At 39.9% G+C, this 16,845-nt stretch overlaps 1 protein-coding gene across 1 annotated transcript; it reads left to right on the top strand.

Annotated features, from left to right (window-relative positions):
• Nucleotides 1-319: 319 nt before the first annotated feature.
• arhgap25 (Rho GTPase activating protein 25) lies at nucleotides 320-15,026 on the top strand. Its single transcript, XM_059337406.1, has 11 exons — nucleotides 320-513; nucleotides 4,157-4,359; nucleotides 5,741-5,828; nucleotides 6,189-6,302; nucleotides 7,277-7,481; nucleotides 10,431-10,563; nucleotides 10,714-10,787; nucleotides 11,081-11,202; nucleotides 11,574-11,728; nucleotides 12,577-13,121; nucleotides 14,420-15,026. Exons 1-11 carry the CDS (start codon nucleotides 450-452, stop codon nucleotides 14,619-14,621), a joined length of 1,905 nt encoding a protein of 634 aa, XP_059193389.1. The 5' UTR covers nucleotides 320-449; the 3' UTR covers nucleotides 14,622-15,026.
• The last annotated feature ends 1,819 nt before the right edge of the window (nucleotides 15,027-16,845 follow it).

Here is a 16,845-nt window from a genome sequence, read left to right as displayed (position 1 = left end):
TACAAACACTGGCTCTGCTGCAGTCTGTTAGCAGCCTGAGCTGTGAAGTGATACTGAAGGAGTCAAACCATGAGGTGAAAACCATTTCCTTTAAGAGACACTGTGGGTTTTTTTTTAACACTAGTGAACATTAGTCATTTGAAAAGTCCCCACTAGTGTTACATGAAGCCCTGGAGCCCTGCGCCTGTTAGTGAATCAGCCTGGAAGGCATTTATACAGACCTTTATCACAACAAGTATGAACATGGAAGTAAGGGCAACATGAGGGGACGCGTTTAGCAGGGCTGAAAAAGAGAAGAAGAAAGATTAACACACAGGAAGTAGGAAGTGTGATCTGCGATATCTCCACTTTGTGTTGAGTGTGTGTTTGAGTGTGTATCGATTTGTGTGTGTATGTTCTCTGGTGGGCTGTGTGAATGAAATGCTGACCTGTGGTATGAGTTAAGGATAATGTCTCTGAAACTACCTCGCAACTGGGACTTCAGCACCTTCAAGGCTGAGACAGCTCGCATAGGTAAGGCACTGGCCGTGCTGCGTTCACTGTCAGCAGTGAGGATGCAGCACTTTCACACGTCACATTTCAGACTTTACACTTTGGACATTTAACTGTTGCTTTAACTGTTCCTCTTTTTTGATCATACCAGAGATCTTAAAAATGTAAATATCCACATAGCAAAAGATGTGAAAGTGTTTCTACTTATTTCAAGATTTTTTTGCATATGAATTCATGGTTTATGCAGCATATTTGTGGTACCATCATATTGCTAAAGTGAATAGTGGGGGGAAAAAATCTGATAATAATAAGTAACTGAATTTGTTTGGGTTTTTGAGCGTGTTGATGGTTGCTTGATGATAACCACTATGTTATTGGACCATTTGTCCTTATATAAATCTCTGCCATCTAATATAGAATAAATGTTTTTAGGTTAATACAAGACATTTTAAAGTGTATGATTTTCTTAAGTCACCTAAATGTAACAGTATTGCAATAAGCTGTTGGCAAACTGTGCACGCAAAACTATGTGCGGACGTGTATTTTAAAACAGTCTAGACTTACTAACACCACACTGTTTGCATAGGGTGGAATCAGTGCAGTGGCATGTCTTGTTTCCTCTCTGGCTCAGATGGCACAACAGTTGCAACATTCAAAGAAAAGAGGTTTGCACACAAGCAGGGACTGGATAATTCCTCTACAGTACAGTCCTGCTATTGTTCATAACGTGCATCACTTTTACTCTAATCATCTTCACAATCAGTGGTACTGAATGTTCAGCACTGTGGAAGGAAGTTACTGCAGTTTCTGTATTTTTATCTGCTTCATATTGACTGAATATCAGCTGGTATTACTATCATACTTTAGTATGAAAGCATAACTTCCTGCTGGTGACCTCCTCATGATTCTTCTACCTTGATGTTAAATGGACCATGACCGTGACAGATTTTATACAATGTAACTGCAGTGACGCAGGTTGATGGCAGGAAACTGATGCAAGAGCTCAGTTTCTGCTGAATTTTGGCTTTGTAGCTACCTGCATGTAACTGTGCCTACATATATATAGTGTGTGTGTGTGTGTGTGTGTGTACATGCAGGAGAGGCCAAGTCATATTTGATAGTGTGTAAATGATATGTGTGTACAGTCATACTGCATCTGGCCTTCATAAAGATTTGGAAGGACAACCAGAAACCTGTCAGAGTACAGCAGTGAATGCTGATTTAAGTGACTCTTCCTGAAGCAGAAAACTCCACTCATCTGCTGTTTCACATATACGCTTATTTGCTTTCTTGTTGAGATTTATATGAGAAGGTTGATTCCACTCACAGGCCTGTACATGAAAAATTAAGTCGTATCCAGCAGCTGTATGGAACAGTTAAGCGTCAAAAATACACATTTCCCTGCTTTTCGGCAGTGCTATTTATCAATCTCGATTTTTTTGGTGCCACAAGCGAAATGCTAATATATTCAACACTCACGCAGCTCACACCAAAACCATCTAGACTGATAAACATACAGGTAAGAGGAAAAATATGTGTTCTTATCTTGATATATGTACATGTATCAGTGGGAAAGAGGTAGGCAGGTGGAGTTTTGTTTCCATTATACAGAGCCAGGCTAGTTGTTTCCCTCTGCTCCCAGTCTTTATGCTAAGCTACACAACAGCCGACTAGTATTGGTCCACTCCACATAATTCTCTGCAAGAAAAGCAAATAGATGTATGGCAACACTTTCTATGAAGCTTGTGTCTATAATGCATTATGAAAATACTTCAAATGTGTTACTAATGTACTAATACTAATGTACTACTTATAGCACTGTATAATTATGATTGTACAATATTTGTAACAATTTATAGCAATAATTGTACAATTTTATAAAGCATTTTATAATTAATTAAAAGGACACAAGATCAAAGATCATAATACTTTATAACTGCTGGTCTGACACATGCCCTGACACACTGACACATGCTCATGTCTATAATGCATAATAAACACACTTTTAATGTGTTATAGAGTTAGTCTAACCCCCTACACCAATCCTATAACCAAGGCACGTGATTATAAGTTATTTTAATGCAAAATATTGTAATGTATGACATGTGAATACCAATACACTATGATCCTCGCCAAAACAATGTGCTAAAGTGACCAACAATTACAGTCGCACATTAAGTTGGAATAAAATACTTTTTACCTCTTTCCATGAAATGATTGTGACAATGTGATTGATTCTTGACAGATAGAGTGTATATCTTCTCAACACTTCATGAATCAATCTCTTCCAAACATAGCACAATGAAAATTAAAACCATAATTAACAGAGGATTGTGTCTGAAACAAATTATTCCAACTTTATGGGTGAACGGTGTATAATGCATTGCAGACATGGCGTCATAGAAATATATTTTCCATATGGTTGAACTATGGCTCTATCTTAATTGTCTTTTGAATAATCATTTCACCCTGCCTGCTGAGTGCTGCCAGATCATGATCCAATAGTAAGTGCATGCCAATCTTGATCCTATTATCACTTTTATTGCATGCGATCATGGAAATTCAGGTCTTGGGGAGTCATGTCACCAGAGGTATATTAAAACATGAAACCTGATGACAAGACAAAATGTCTTTAGTTGTAGTCCTTCATGCAGTCAGTGGAAAACTCTGACTATCACTCTTCTCTGTACCCATTTTGAAAGTCTTGCAATTGACGTGAATTCCTTTTGATGCTGAAAATGTCTTTGTGTTACTGTGGGACTGTAGTTTCATCATGAGGCCAGTTCAAACGAGCTGTGTGTTTGTCGGCTCAGGGTGTGGTGTGACATCGACCTCTGTGTGTGGGCTCAGGGTTCCTCAATAGCACTTTAACTTTCCACTAATCAGGGGAGGGTGATACTATTAAAATTAGACCAAAGGTCTCTGAAACCTCTAGATGGGACCTTCAAAGTGTCAGCAGCCCTCCGGCGATGATGTGGCAGCTTCCTGTTTACCCCGGTGTGGCCCTGCTTCTTCTCTTCTCCTCTATCATCTTACTTAACAAGACACGGTGAATTTAAGAACAACAGAGCAGTGGGCTCAATCTCAATCCAGCTATCTTGAAGGTCCACAGTCCTGTGTGGCACACAGACCGTCTCCATATGACTCTGTCTTCTCTGGCCACGTAGACCTCCGTCTCTGTTCTTTCATCACCCCATTAAACCATGACATCATTGCCTCACAAAATCTCAAAAGTCAGAGGTGACAAAAATGTCAAGGGTGACATTCTTAAAATCAGATTTTGTCTTAGTTTCAGTTCAAGTTAAGTCCACACAGGACTTAATATCTGATCTTTCTGTCTTATTGTTTGACGCCTGGTCTCTTGCAGACCACTGTGTTATTTCTGTCGAACAATCACAGCTGCATTTGTTCACCTTCCACAGGAAGCTGGTCAGCTCTGACCAACAGTTTCCTTTCAGCCTGAGACTGTAAAGGTGGGGAGCAAAAATAGGCTACAGTGAGCCGGTCTCTCAAACTTGATAGGCCGATGCATTTTCATATCACAATGAGGAAGTGCTCTGCACTGATGTTTTGGTAATCTTTCGCAGCTCCGGCTGTGACACAGCAATCTCAAGTTCGTTGTTCATGACACTTTTACCAACAGCTTTGTTGTGGTGTTTGGCAGCACGATCCAGGAGTGTGATACCCGGAGAGGGAGGCTCCAGCCCGGGGTCGCCACGCTCCACCAAATCCATGGAGAGGCCGCTAAAGGCCGGCTGGCTCAAGAAACAGCAGAGGTCTTTGGTAAAGAACTGGCAGCAGCGCTACTTTGTGCTGAGAGGAAGCACTCTGACCTACCACAAAGATGACAAAGAGACCACAGTCCAGGTGAGACAATGGGAATTTATGTGATTTTTTTGTTCCATACTAATCTTTGGATTTATGCTATGCAAAAACAATTGTTAGGACCGGCCTGTCATTAATACCGTATCTGTCTCTGTTACTTCTTTACATTCAGTCATGTTAAGTAATATAACCATACCAGTGTGATGTAACTACCTTTAAAAATCTAAAGTTAACATTTTGTATTTAACATGTTGAATGTCTGTAGATTAATATTCATAGTTTGATAAGAAAGATGTCCTTTATCACTTCTAATCAATTTCGCAAACACTCTAGCTTTGTGGCTAAATTTGCACACTTCCTGTAAACAGAACAAGCTTCACAACAGAGGCCATTGAAAGTCTTTTTGATTACACATTTATCTGATCCACTGGTTAATACCAGAAAACATACAGCCGAACATACTGTCAAGACCCACAGTCTTTAAATTATTTATGTATTTATGTTATCATCTGTCAGACACAACTTGTGCATTCTGTTCTTACATGTTACACAAAGTGTGAACATACTTCAAGAAAGGAACTGGAGAAAATATTACACTATAGTCATCTATGCAGGGAGCATGGTCAAATTTAAAGAGACATTTCCATTTTTAGCCTTGGCTTTAAAACAGAAATTCAGGAGTAGGACTGTGGGTTGAGATAGAGGAAGTGTTCTACACACATAGTGAACTGGTATAGATACTATACTGTACTGTAAAAGCCTGTGCTGCAATGTAAACACTGAACTCATAGGACATAAGTAGACCAAGTTTACCTGCATTTTTTCTAATGGCCAAAAATAAGTCCAATTGTATAAAAGTCCATGAAAAATGACTCTTGTCAATTGATTTGAGTTTGAGTATTGTAATGAGTAATGAGTAATGAGTTTATGGTTTCAATTGTTAAATTCAAGTCTTAGCATGGAATTAATTTCATAAACTATGGACTCATTCAAGTAGAATAGACATTAAATGAGTGTATGCTTTAAGTATGTGCCGACCTAATGATTGACAAGTCACTACCATGGTGCCAGTAGAGGCGAAACAATGGCACTGTGTGCATTTTAAAAGTTAAAACTTGTTTTTGTGTGTTCCTCATGTTTTCATCTTTCAGAACTTTGACCCTTTCTCAGTGTGTTTCCACTTCTTGAAAGCTAACGCTAGTGCTAGTAGCACTGTAAATATCTGTTGAGGCCTTTTCTCAACTACATCGACCATGGACTCTGACAACTCTGTAGTGAACAGTTAATAATATTTGTAGCATATTTTAGTCTATGAATGTAAACAGGAGTTTAAATACCAATGATTGGTTCTTGACTTTAAGTTTGGAAATTCAACAAATATGCCTTTTCTGTTTGTTTGTGCTTGTGATTGTTTTGTCTACAGGGAGTCATCCAGCTACGGTTCAGTAAAGTTAATGAACTCCCTCCGAACTCAGATGACCCTGGGAAGTACCTCTTTGAGATCATACCACGTAAGCATTTAATCGAACCTTAAAAGGGAACAAAACTGACTAAAGACAGTTTGGTGTGTGGCATTAGTTCTGTGTATGGTGGGGCCTCCATTCATTGCCTTGTGTCATCTTTCTCTACTTCTTATATTACAGAAAAAAACGTATTTCATGTATGCCAACTATTACTATTAGCATCATTATTTCCAACTTGGGTCGCATGTCCCTTTCTGGTATCTGTCAGCATGATGTAACAGGCGTTCTTTCCTACTAAGATGCCTTTCAATACTGGTTGTTTTGAGACATGTCTATGGTGAAACCAAAGAGGAATTTCCACTCAGTGGATAATAAAGTTTTCGTATTCGTATACCCATCATTTCACAGGTACAACTGGAGACAGAGAGCGATGTCCCTATGTGTTAATGGCAAACTCACAGACTGATATGGAGGAGTGGGTCCGCACTCTGCGCAGGGTCATCGGCGTACCAACAAGTGGAGGTTCAGTAAAACCTTGTGTTGTTATGGAAAATTAGGTTATGTATCTATAAATATTCTAGGGATAGTTGGACATTTTATGAAGTACATTTCTTCCCTTTTTATAATTATAATTAAGATTAGTTTTGCACACACACCGATACAGTGAGCAGTGGATGTCTTCTGTATTCAACCCACCTGAAACATCCATGGGAACAAACCATGCTTAGAAGCAGTGAGCTGTTAGATGCTCAAGGGCACTTCAGTCCTTGACATGTCAGTCCTGGGATTCGAACCGGCAAACCTCTGGTTACACGGAGTACCACTTTCATATCAGTAGGCCTACACTAAATATGTAGCTGGATCCACCATAGTCCAGTCTGGTATTCAGGCTGGAGACAGCGAGGGCAGGAGCTAGCTGCAGTTAGCTTAGCTTAGTTTAAGACTGGACATGAAAAACAGCTAGTGTGGCTCTATTTAAATATAAAAAATCCAAAACATATCTGCCTCATAGCACCTCTAAAGCCAGATGCTAGGTAGCTAAGCTCAGGATAAAAAGAAGAGGGCTCACTGTCTGGCACATGACTCTGTGTAAAACTATAACATGTCTTTAATTTTTGTTTTTGCTTAAACAAACAAGATATGATGTTTTAATTACTGTCACTTTAGACAATGCTGACAGTGCTGGTAGTTTTTCGTTGTTGTTAACTTTGGACGGAGCCAGGCTAGCTGTTTCAAGGCATTATCCTAAGCTACTTTAATCAGCTAACCAGCTATAATAAGCTATCTTTTAAAATGTTGACCTACTACTTTGAATTAAACATAACAAGATATTTTTACTCCAACAAATAATGGGTTTAAAGCACAGACACCACCCTACAATTACTATGAAGACCATATAAATAGGGGAAAATGGTACTTATTAGAATGTGTAAAATGTTTTCTGATTACACGCTGTGGTCCAAGATGTCATGTCTTACTTCTTTGGCTGTCTGCAGTGTTTGGAAAGAGTCTTAAGGATACAATAACATATGAGCAACGGTTTGGGCCTCATATGGTGCCAATCCTGGTGCAGAAGTGTGTGGAGTTCATCAAAGAACACGGCCTGAATGAGGAGGGCATCTTCCGCCTCCCGGGTCAGGACAACGCTGTCAAACAGTTCAGAGACGCCTTTGACGCAGGAGAAAGGCCCTCCTTCCCCAGGTAAAATAATCACCGTTCGCTCTGTTGGAGAGAATCATATTACTAGAGCCATATGCACCATTCAGTAAAAATAAGTCCGAATTTCTTCCGCAATATTAAGTTAATATTATTATTTAGCCACTGATTCCACACAAGCATGCTTCAGTCATACTGTTATTATGCATAATTTGTGTCATAAAATGTATTTAAAATAGGGATATTCTGGTTAGGCAATCCACAGGACATACCAAACCCAAACCCAAAATACAAATATGAACCTGAAAATGAGCACAATATGTCCTCTTTAAACCTGGTTGGTACATGTGTGGGCTTAATAAGGTCACAGCTATATAAGGAGAAAAAGACCTAACCTCAATCAATGAACATCAGCTTTTTTTTTTTCTTCTGAGAAAGCAAGGAGAGATGAGAGATATGCAGAGCGTCTGATACATTTCTGTCTGCTCAGAGCTGAAGGCAATACCACATCCTGTTCTGGCAGAAACACAGGAGGAAGCCTGTATTACTCAACATCATAAGCTCCTCTGACAGAGCACTGTTGATTAAAACATCCATTTAACTTCACTTGTTTGTCTGTATTCTAGTGTAAGCAGAGTCAAGGAGTAGCCAGCGAGGGCTACTAAACAATGCGTCAGTTTTCAGGCCAATATAAAACAAAGAACACATGCTGTAGAACTATTCCCTTGAATTGTATTCTTGACAGAGACACTGAATCCTGGCCTGCTGCAAAGTCTAAATATACAAAAGTAGGCCCAGAGGCCCAAAATAACCAAGAACAGCCAAATCCTTGAACTTGATAAAGACTGTGTTTATGTTACGACCCCATGCAAATGCTATATGAGTAAAGTCAAGATGGAAAAACCTCTTTGAGTTAACACTTAAAGCCCATAAATACAGCCCTGATTCCCAAAAAGTGTAAAACAAAATGTTTAAATATGCATATTCTTTGCACTTTATTAAATTCAATGTAGGTTGCAAACATAGACTGTATAAAATGGTTGCAAAGTATTTGCAAATCATTTAATTGTGTATTCATCCTCTGTCTGAAATGCTTTGTTTTAGCATCTGTTTCTTTAAGCCCTCCTGCTGAAAATGCCCAGTCTGCTCTGAATGGTCAATGTTTCAGGGTTTTGCACATCTTTGCTCTTGGCGTCTTTGCATCATCATTGCAGCCTGAGAATGACTGTAGCAACACTGTAGCTGCACTTTGTACTTGTATATATATATATGACATTACAACCTTAACTCAGAAGTCTTGGCAACTCATTTAAAGGCACAGTTTCTCAATAAGCTATGCGCATCTCTCTGTGAATTGATGATATACAGTATTTTTATAGCGCATAGACCTCCCTTCTTGTTTCACCTTTTACAATATGGGACCCACAATCACCGGCCACTAAAATAAGTACACCTTGCTAGTACCATGTTGGACCCTTTTGCCTTCAGAGCTGTCTTAATTCTTCGACAAGATGCTGGAGATTTTGGTCCATATTGACAAGATAGCATCACGCAGTTGGTGGTGCTCTTCTGCATACCTTGGTTGTAACGAGTGGTTATTTGAGTTACTGTTGCCTTTCTATCATCTCCAACCAGTCTGACCATTCTCCCCTGACCTCTGGTATCAACAAGGCATTAAGGCTCACTGGATATTTTCTCTTTTCGGGACCATTCTCTGTAAACCCTAGAGATGGTAGTGTGTGAAAATCCCAGTAGAACAGCAGTTTGTGAAATACTCCGGCCAACAACCATGCCACGTTTTAAAGTCTCTTAAATCTCCTTTCTTCTCCATTCTGATGCTGGTTTGAACTTCAGCAGGTCTACATGCCTGAATGCATTGAGTTGCTGCCATGTGATTGGATGATTAGATATTCGCGTTAACAAGCATATTATAAACTACCTATCCCACAGACAGCAATGTGTGACTCTCGCATCCAACCGCTCTGAATTTTTACCATTAACAAAGGGTGTTCCACAAGGTTCAATATTGGGTCCTGTCCTGTTTACCATTTTCATTAACAACATTACATCCACTATAACAAACTGTAACGCCCATCTGAAGCTGAAAATGGTCTACATATCACCACTTTAACAGGTCACAGCATTGAAACGGTTTCACAATACAAATATCTGGGTGTCTGGTTAGATCAAAAACACACATTAAAATTTCATGTTGACATATTTACAAGTAAATTAAAACAAAAAAGCAGATACTTATACAGAAAAAAAACAAACGTCCCTCTGTTCTGTAGGAAACGGATCATTCAAGCTGTCTTTTTATCAGTTCTGGATTATGCTGATGTTATCTATAGACATGATTCTGCCTCCACTCTCACCTCACTGGACTCTGTTTATCACTCTGCACTCCGATTCATCACTGGTGACAGTTACTCCACCCATCATTGCATCCTATACAACAAGGTGGGATGGGCACCTTTATCTGTGAGACGAGACTTGCATTGGTTCCTTTTCATTTGTAAAGTCTTGATTGGCGACATGCCACCATACCTCAGCACTTTATTAAACTGGTCACATAGGAATTATCCAACACGCTCTAGTGATTGCTGCATCTACCGGGAACATCTTACAACATTCACTCAAACTCAACACAATTATAACTATGGGCCAGTTTAAAACTATGATAACCAATAACTCTGCCTTTCACTGTAACTGTTTATAATGTTTTTGCATGTGTTTTGTCTGTACTGTTTCATGTTTTCTCTGTACTCTGTTTTGTGTTTTCTCTGTACTCTCGATATCATTGCAAATGATGGGTTGCCCTCAATGATTCCTCGAGAAAATAAATAAAGGATAAATGAAAATGAAATAATACATTTAAGCTAGGTCAAAGGATTCCACAAACACCAACTCACGTTCGGATAACATTATAACCTGGTCTTTATGGTTTGAATGTAAGTTAAAGTGGGTGCTCATGGAATATGTCATTGCCCGCAGTGACACAGATGTACACACGGTGGCGTCACTGCTCAAGCTGTACCTACGTGAGCTTCCTGAGCCCGTCGTGCCATGGACTCAGTACCAAGACTTCCTGGACTGCACTAACAATCTGGACCCCAGCAGCACAGAGGTATGCTTATCTAAAAGAGGCTACATGATGTGTGTGTGTGTGTGTGTGTGTGTGTGTGTGTGTGTGTACATGCAGGAGAGGTCAAGTCATATTTGATAGTTTCATACCAGTGTGTGTGTCCTTTAATATCTCGCTCATGTGTCCTCTCAGGGTTGGGAAAAGTTGGAGACACAAATTGCTCTTCTCCCCAAAACAAACTACAACCTTCTCAGTTATGTCTGCAGGTGAGTAGCAGCTGGAGCATAAAGCATTATGGGACATAAGAAATAATAATAATAATAATAATAATAATAATAATAATAATAATGAAAAAAGCATGATGCCTTTGAGGTTTGAAAGGACATCCCATAATTGGAAAGACATTTGTTCAATGGCATGTCCACTTTACTGTTCATCTACCTGATCTCAAGTTCTTCTGCTTAAAAACACACTGGTCAAATTAAATGCTGTTCTTGGATCAGTTTTTACCCCAACACATACTGACATGTATCTGATCTTTTGTCTTTTTGATTTGCAGGTTTTTGTTTGAAGTGCAGCTGCACTCCAAGGTGAATAAGATGAATGTGGAGAACTTGGCGACAGTGATGGGCATCAACCTGCTCAAACCTCAGATAGAAGACCCCATCACTGTGATGAAGGGTAAAAAGGCACTGCTGATGTGTTCTGAACATGTGTGCAGATATGTGTGGATTTTAACTGTATTGGCTGTGAAAACGGTATTGCTTAACAACTGAAAGAAAAACAACCTAAATCGAAATGATGAGTTACTTCTAATTTTATTAAGCAATTACATGTGGTAATACGTGACTACATACTTCTCTTTTTAGACCCTATATTTAGTGCAATAAAACAGTCTTTTACAAAATAGACCTCACATGTTAGTCCGACATGTTGAACAAAGTAAGAACAAAAAAGTGCAATAAAAAAGTAAATCAAGATTTGCACAAGAAGCCAAAGAGAAGACATTTTGATCACAATCTCTTCACATTTGTGTTTGTTTTTCTTCGCAGCGACTCCTCAGATCCAGAAGCTGATGACAGTGATGATCAGACAGCATGAGACTCTGTTTCCTCTCTCCAAAGACGTGCTTCCCTCCCCTCCCTTAAACAAGGCTGAAAGCCAGAAGAACACTCCCCGGAGCTTTGTGGGCTGGGAGTCTGCAGAGGTTTGACCACAAATTTAACCTTTGTAGTCTTTTGAATGCTCTGTTTTTAGGGCATGTTTGGCTGTTACACAGGCATAACACAAAACATATCCTAAAATGGCAATGAGAAGCATCAACAGTTATTAACATTTACATTTAGTCATTTAGCAGATGCTTTTATCCAAAGCACCTTACAGGAATAACAGGGAACAATCAAGGTATAGTGCAATTAGTGCAGCAATAAGTGCTAGTGACAATTCTTTAAGGAGTACACAGTACTAACAGAGTTTTTAAAGGTAGAGAGGGACACCTTGCTCTCGTAGGAACTGGTAATGCGTTCCACCAATGGGGAACAAGAAATGCAAAGAGTTTGGATTACTTTGGACGAACTATTTTTTGCATTATAGGCCTTGTATATGTCTTTCATGTGTGTTTGATAAATATGTAGCAGGAGCCAGCAAACAGTTAACTTAGCTTAGCGTAAAGACTAGTAAGAGGGGAAACAGCTAGGCTAGCCCTTAAACTCACTAATTAGGCTAACACATTATATCTTGTTTGTGCTCCTGACCAAGTAGTAGTCCAGCACATAGGTCCTGGAAAATCAACAATTAGGGTTCAGATTTTATTATCTTTGGAGACAGCCGGGATAGGTATTTCTCCAACTGTCTGTATCACATTTAATGGTATTGATATTCTCATTCAACTTGTGGCAGGGACACAAATAAGCCTTTTCTGAAATGTCAAACTTGTCCTTTGATGTTTGTATGATGCCCAGTGCAAAAAAAGTTATGTATATATTATATTATATATGTATTTTAGGTGACCTTCCAAGATTTAACCATTAACCTTCAGTTATGTGTTTGTCTCAGATGGGTGATGCATCTCTGTCTGAGTCTCCAGAAGAGGAGGAGGACAATGACAGTCCAGGTCCAGGCAGAGGAAACTGCAGCCCGCGAAATACGCTTCAGGAGCCTTTCTCACCTTCCACAGACCACTGGTCGGAGAGTCCCCGCAAACGCACTCAGACCCTGCCCACCTTCAACTGCCCCCTCACCGGGATGGCAGCCAAGGCCGAAGCTCTCAACCGGTGGAGTCGCATTCAGGAGAGCCCTGAGGAGAAGAGTGGCACGTTTTCAGAGGACATTTTTAAGATGCTGGACCTCCGGAGTTCAGGTTCCTTGTTTGGGGGTTCTCAGATCAGTAACAAGGAGGGAGAGGATAGGTTAACAGTCCGAAGAGGAAGTGACAACACAGATTCTTCGACTGCTTGTATCCAAAAACCTGACAGCAACTCCCAGCCTGCCCCGGCGCTGTCTCATCAAACAAGTCTTAGGAATCTGACAGTGAGCGGTTCAGTTCAGCAGGTCAACAGCAGCTCTGAGCAGAAGACAGACAGCCAGCAGCTTGTGGACAGGTGAGTTCAGCTGATGAATAACAACTAACTCACTACACACCAGACAGACCCTCACTGTGCACAGTGCTTTGATAGGAGCTTAAGGTAATATTAAAATATTGAATTATCACAAAATTAATGTTTTATTCATGTTGTGGAAACGTGCCATAAAAATTGATCTTTTTAGGAACTACTCTAAATTAATTCAGTGTATCCTGAGGATTTTTAAAGTAGAAGTTTTTCACTTTTTTCTTCACTTAGCACCGTAGTGCCTTCCAGCTTCATTACTTCTGTTCTGTTAGTTTAGAGGTGAACAATATAGTCTAGAACGCAACTAAATATTTTACAGCACCTATCCCCAGGTAGGGAAAATGGCAAACGATGGACTTAAACCACGAGATTAGGGTTCAAATTGGGATTCTTGGGATGGTTATTTCCTGCTTTGGACAGTAGCCACACTTCCAGAACCGGGAGCTATAAGAAAAGCCATGAGCAACTAATATAACTAGTCTGTCTTGCATCTGTCTTTCAGCCTTTTATTCGGCAAAGCTCTATAAAAGCCAATGCGAGATTTAGTCTTATCTGGCCTCACTCGGCCTCTCCTTTTATGTTCTATCTTCCTTTGTCAACATCCTGTCGGTCTCTTAGCCTCTACCTTAATGTCTCTAGAGCCCACTGAACATCGGTTCCGCTACCTGCTCACCTGGCTCTGGTTTAGGCAGAGCCAGGTGACGGCATCCCCCCACCCTAGGCCTGAAAAACCTCCTCCTCCCAGAGATCCAAAAGAAACAAACATCTCTCAACTGTGTTCTTAGTAGTCGCTTAGGAAAACAAAAAAAACATCTGGTTGTCTTCTTTGCAACAGCATTGCCAGCAATAATACCCCTTGGAAACACTAGTGGGTAAAGTTGAAAAGTCATCTGTTTCCACTTTAAAGACTTTTAATTGCAAGGGTATTTATAGCACTCTTGCACCCCAAGGAGGAGCATGCTCTCCTTCAATTTAATCATTTTTTTTGTTTGTTTCCGAGGCAGTAGTTGATACTGTAGAAATGAGAGTCAAAGCAGATCACTGGACTAGAATCAAGAAAATGACACTGAAACAAGATGATTGGACAAGATTAGAACAGGTGCATTAATTAACTAATTAAGAAATTTAATTTTAAAACTCAATGTTAGACAGTAACAGACATCTTTTTGGACTGGATTCATTTGTTTGTTGCAGTGATGTAGATTGAATTCAATTGACTGTTTCCAGAACAGATTAACTTGCTTTTGGGACATTTGTCTGAACCCTCTGTGTCTCTCTGTTTCTTACAGTCTGCAGCAGCAAAACAAGGAGCTGAAGGCCACAGTAGCAGAGCTCCAGTCTGCTCTGGAGGCAGATCGCCACCGTGTGGCCGCTCTGGAGATCTGCCTGAGAAATGCAGAGCGCAGCAGAGACGAGGCCCAGAGACGCAACGATGAGCTGCAAAGAGACATTCAGCAGTTCCTCAAGATAAGGCCACAGGCTCCCACCTAACAGTCATTTTCAGATTTACTACTATATGGATTTATGACTGTGTTACCCATTAACAGAGCTAATTTCACATGAAATGATTGTGGAAAATACTAGTTTGGTCTCTTATTGGTCATCAACATTAATTATTGGCTCATTTGTTTGTGCCTGTAAGAAATGTTTATGAAAAAGAGATCTCAATATTCTTTAATATAACTTTTCACATAACAGACTTTAAACACAATAGTTTGTTGCTATTGTAGGAGTCATTGGACAGTATTTGAACTGCTTTGAAATGCAAAGGTGGACAACAACAGCTTAGACTGGACTTAATTATGTTAATGGTGGACAGTACAAATGCTATGTGTCATATATGGAGTGAAAAGTCCATCATGTGATCTCCCTTTTAGTAATAAATTAATGAAAAAACGCAATTTTAAGTGTTTTTTGTTGATGCTTAAAAACAACTACTGATTGCATATGAATGAAGAGATCAAGATAATGGAAGAAAATGGAAAACAATGAGCCACAGAGAATATATAGGCCTGGAAGCAGTGGGCATTGTGCATGATTGTAAAACTGCTACATCAGGTTTTACTAAATCTATAGCCATGGGGCTCTGTGAGGCTGTGATAGATATATTGCTGACATGGTCACCATGCTACAGTGCTTTGTTTAACAATTATAATGTTTACCAGCTTTGTTTAGCTTGTTGCATGCCAGCATTTGCAGTAGCACTAAACATAAAGTGCAGCTAGGACCGAACATCAGCAGTTTTACAGGTAGTGGGTCATAAACAGAAGTATTGGATACGGTGAAACTGTCCGAATTGACCATGAATATCAAACTTTCATGGCAATCCATGTATCCAGACCATATAAAGAACTATGCTGCTAGCAAAACAATCAGATATCACTATTTCATCTGAAAGAGATCAGTTTTTCATTAAAGTTGCATTTCCCAATGTTTTTTTTATTTATTTGTAGATTATTAAGGCTCAAAGTTACTTTGGTCACTTGTATTGGCAAACCCACAGAGAATTGACCCTTCGCTAAGTCCCGCCCCCCTTGAATACTGTTGCAGGCCTGTCAAGCTTTTGCATATGGCATGTCAATATGACACTTTGGGGGCAATGGGGGGAGACGCAGATGAAAAACCTAAAATTTGGAAAAGTTATTGTCTGTATGTAGGTTCAGTTAAAAAAAGCATGTCTGGTCTTCATAAATCCACATTTGCTACACTCCAAGTTCCATAATACAGACCATATGGATGGGACTGACTGTGTGAATGTGTGTGTGCAAAACGACACTGCCATTATCAAGCCTTCTTACGGCCATCAGGAAGATGTGACAGTGTGTTGCAGCAGCAGTTTAACAGAGTGATAGATAACAGCATGTCTGTCAACTGTCAGCCTGGCAGATGAGTGGTAGAGGCAGGAAAAGCTCATTCCTTCCCATCTCTGTGACGTGCTGCAATCAGGAGTGTATCTGCAGGTCACACAAAGAAGCTCAGGAATGAAGGACAGTTGTGTAGTAGGATGAGGTGACGAACGGAATAGTTATTCAAATCTGTTGAGGAGCCGTGTGAGTCATCATTAAATCTGATTCGAAATGACTGACCAGCCACTTGACTCAATGGTGGAAGCAGTACCAGCCTGTTAAACCATGTACAGTGCATACTCTCTGTGTACTGGTCTTAGAACCACCTTGCTCGTTGCATGTATTTTTAAAGTCCCCCTCCACTTAAAAATATGTTTTTCCTCAAGTTTATGGCCTCTATAATGTCTGACTGGGGGATTTTAAAGAGCCTCTTGTGCCTAGATAACCTATTTTAGATGTGGTGCCACTTTACCAGAAGAGGAAGCACAAACAGCACATTTTATCAAGCACAACAGGGCAGTTGATTGTTACTTTGTTGAATGAACATGAGTGATTATTTTGTACTACGCGGTTGTCCTCATGAGTTACTTGAAAGGTCCTTAAGATTCACTGTCTGCTCAGAATCTTTAGTTCTTGATCATTAAGGCCTCACACCTCATTGCATTTCAATTTCATTTGGACAAGTGTTGTCTAATAGATATATCCTGTTACATTTAGCAATATCAACAGAGCATTGGTGTATTTTGTCAAAAGAAATAGTCAATGGAGCCTAGGCGGCAGCCCGCCGAACTCCACCATTTACAAAGCAAATAAACAAATGAAGAATATCAACCCCAGAGCACCCACCCAAACAAAATAGCACTTCCACA

Source organism: Centropristis striata, chromosome 7 (genome assembly GCF_030273125.1).
Source record: "Centropristis striata isolate RG_2023a ecotype Rhode Island chromosome 7, C.striata_1.0, whole genome shotgun sequence".
Classification (NCBI taxonomy): Eukaryota; Metazoa; Chordata; class Actinopteri; order Perciformes; family Serranidae; genus Centropristis; species Centropristis striata.
The sequence above is the reverse complement of the archived record's forward strand: the minus strand, read 5'-3'. Positions and strand labels throughout refer to the sequence as shown.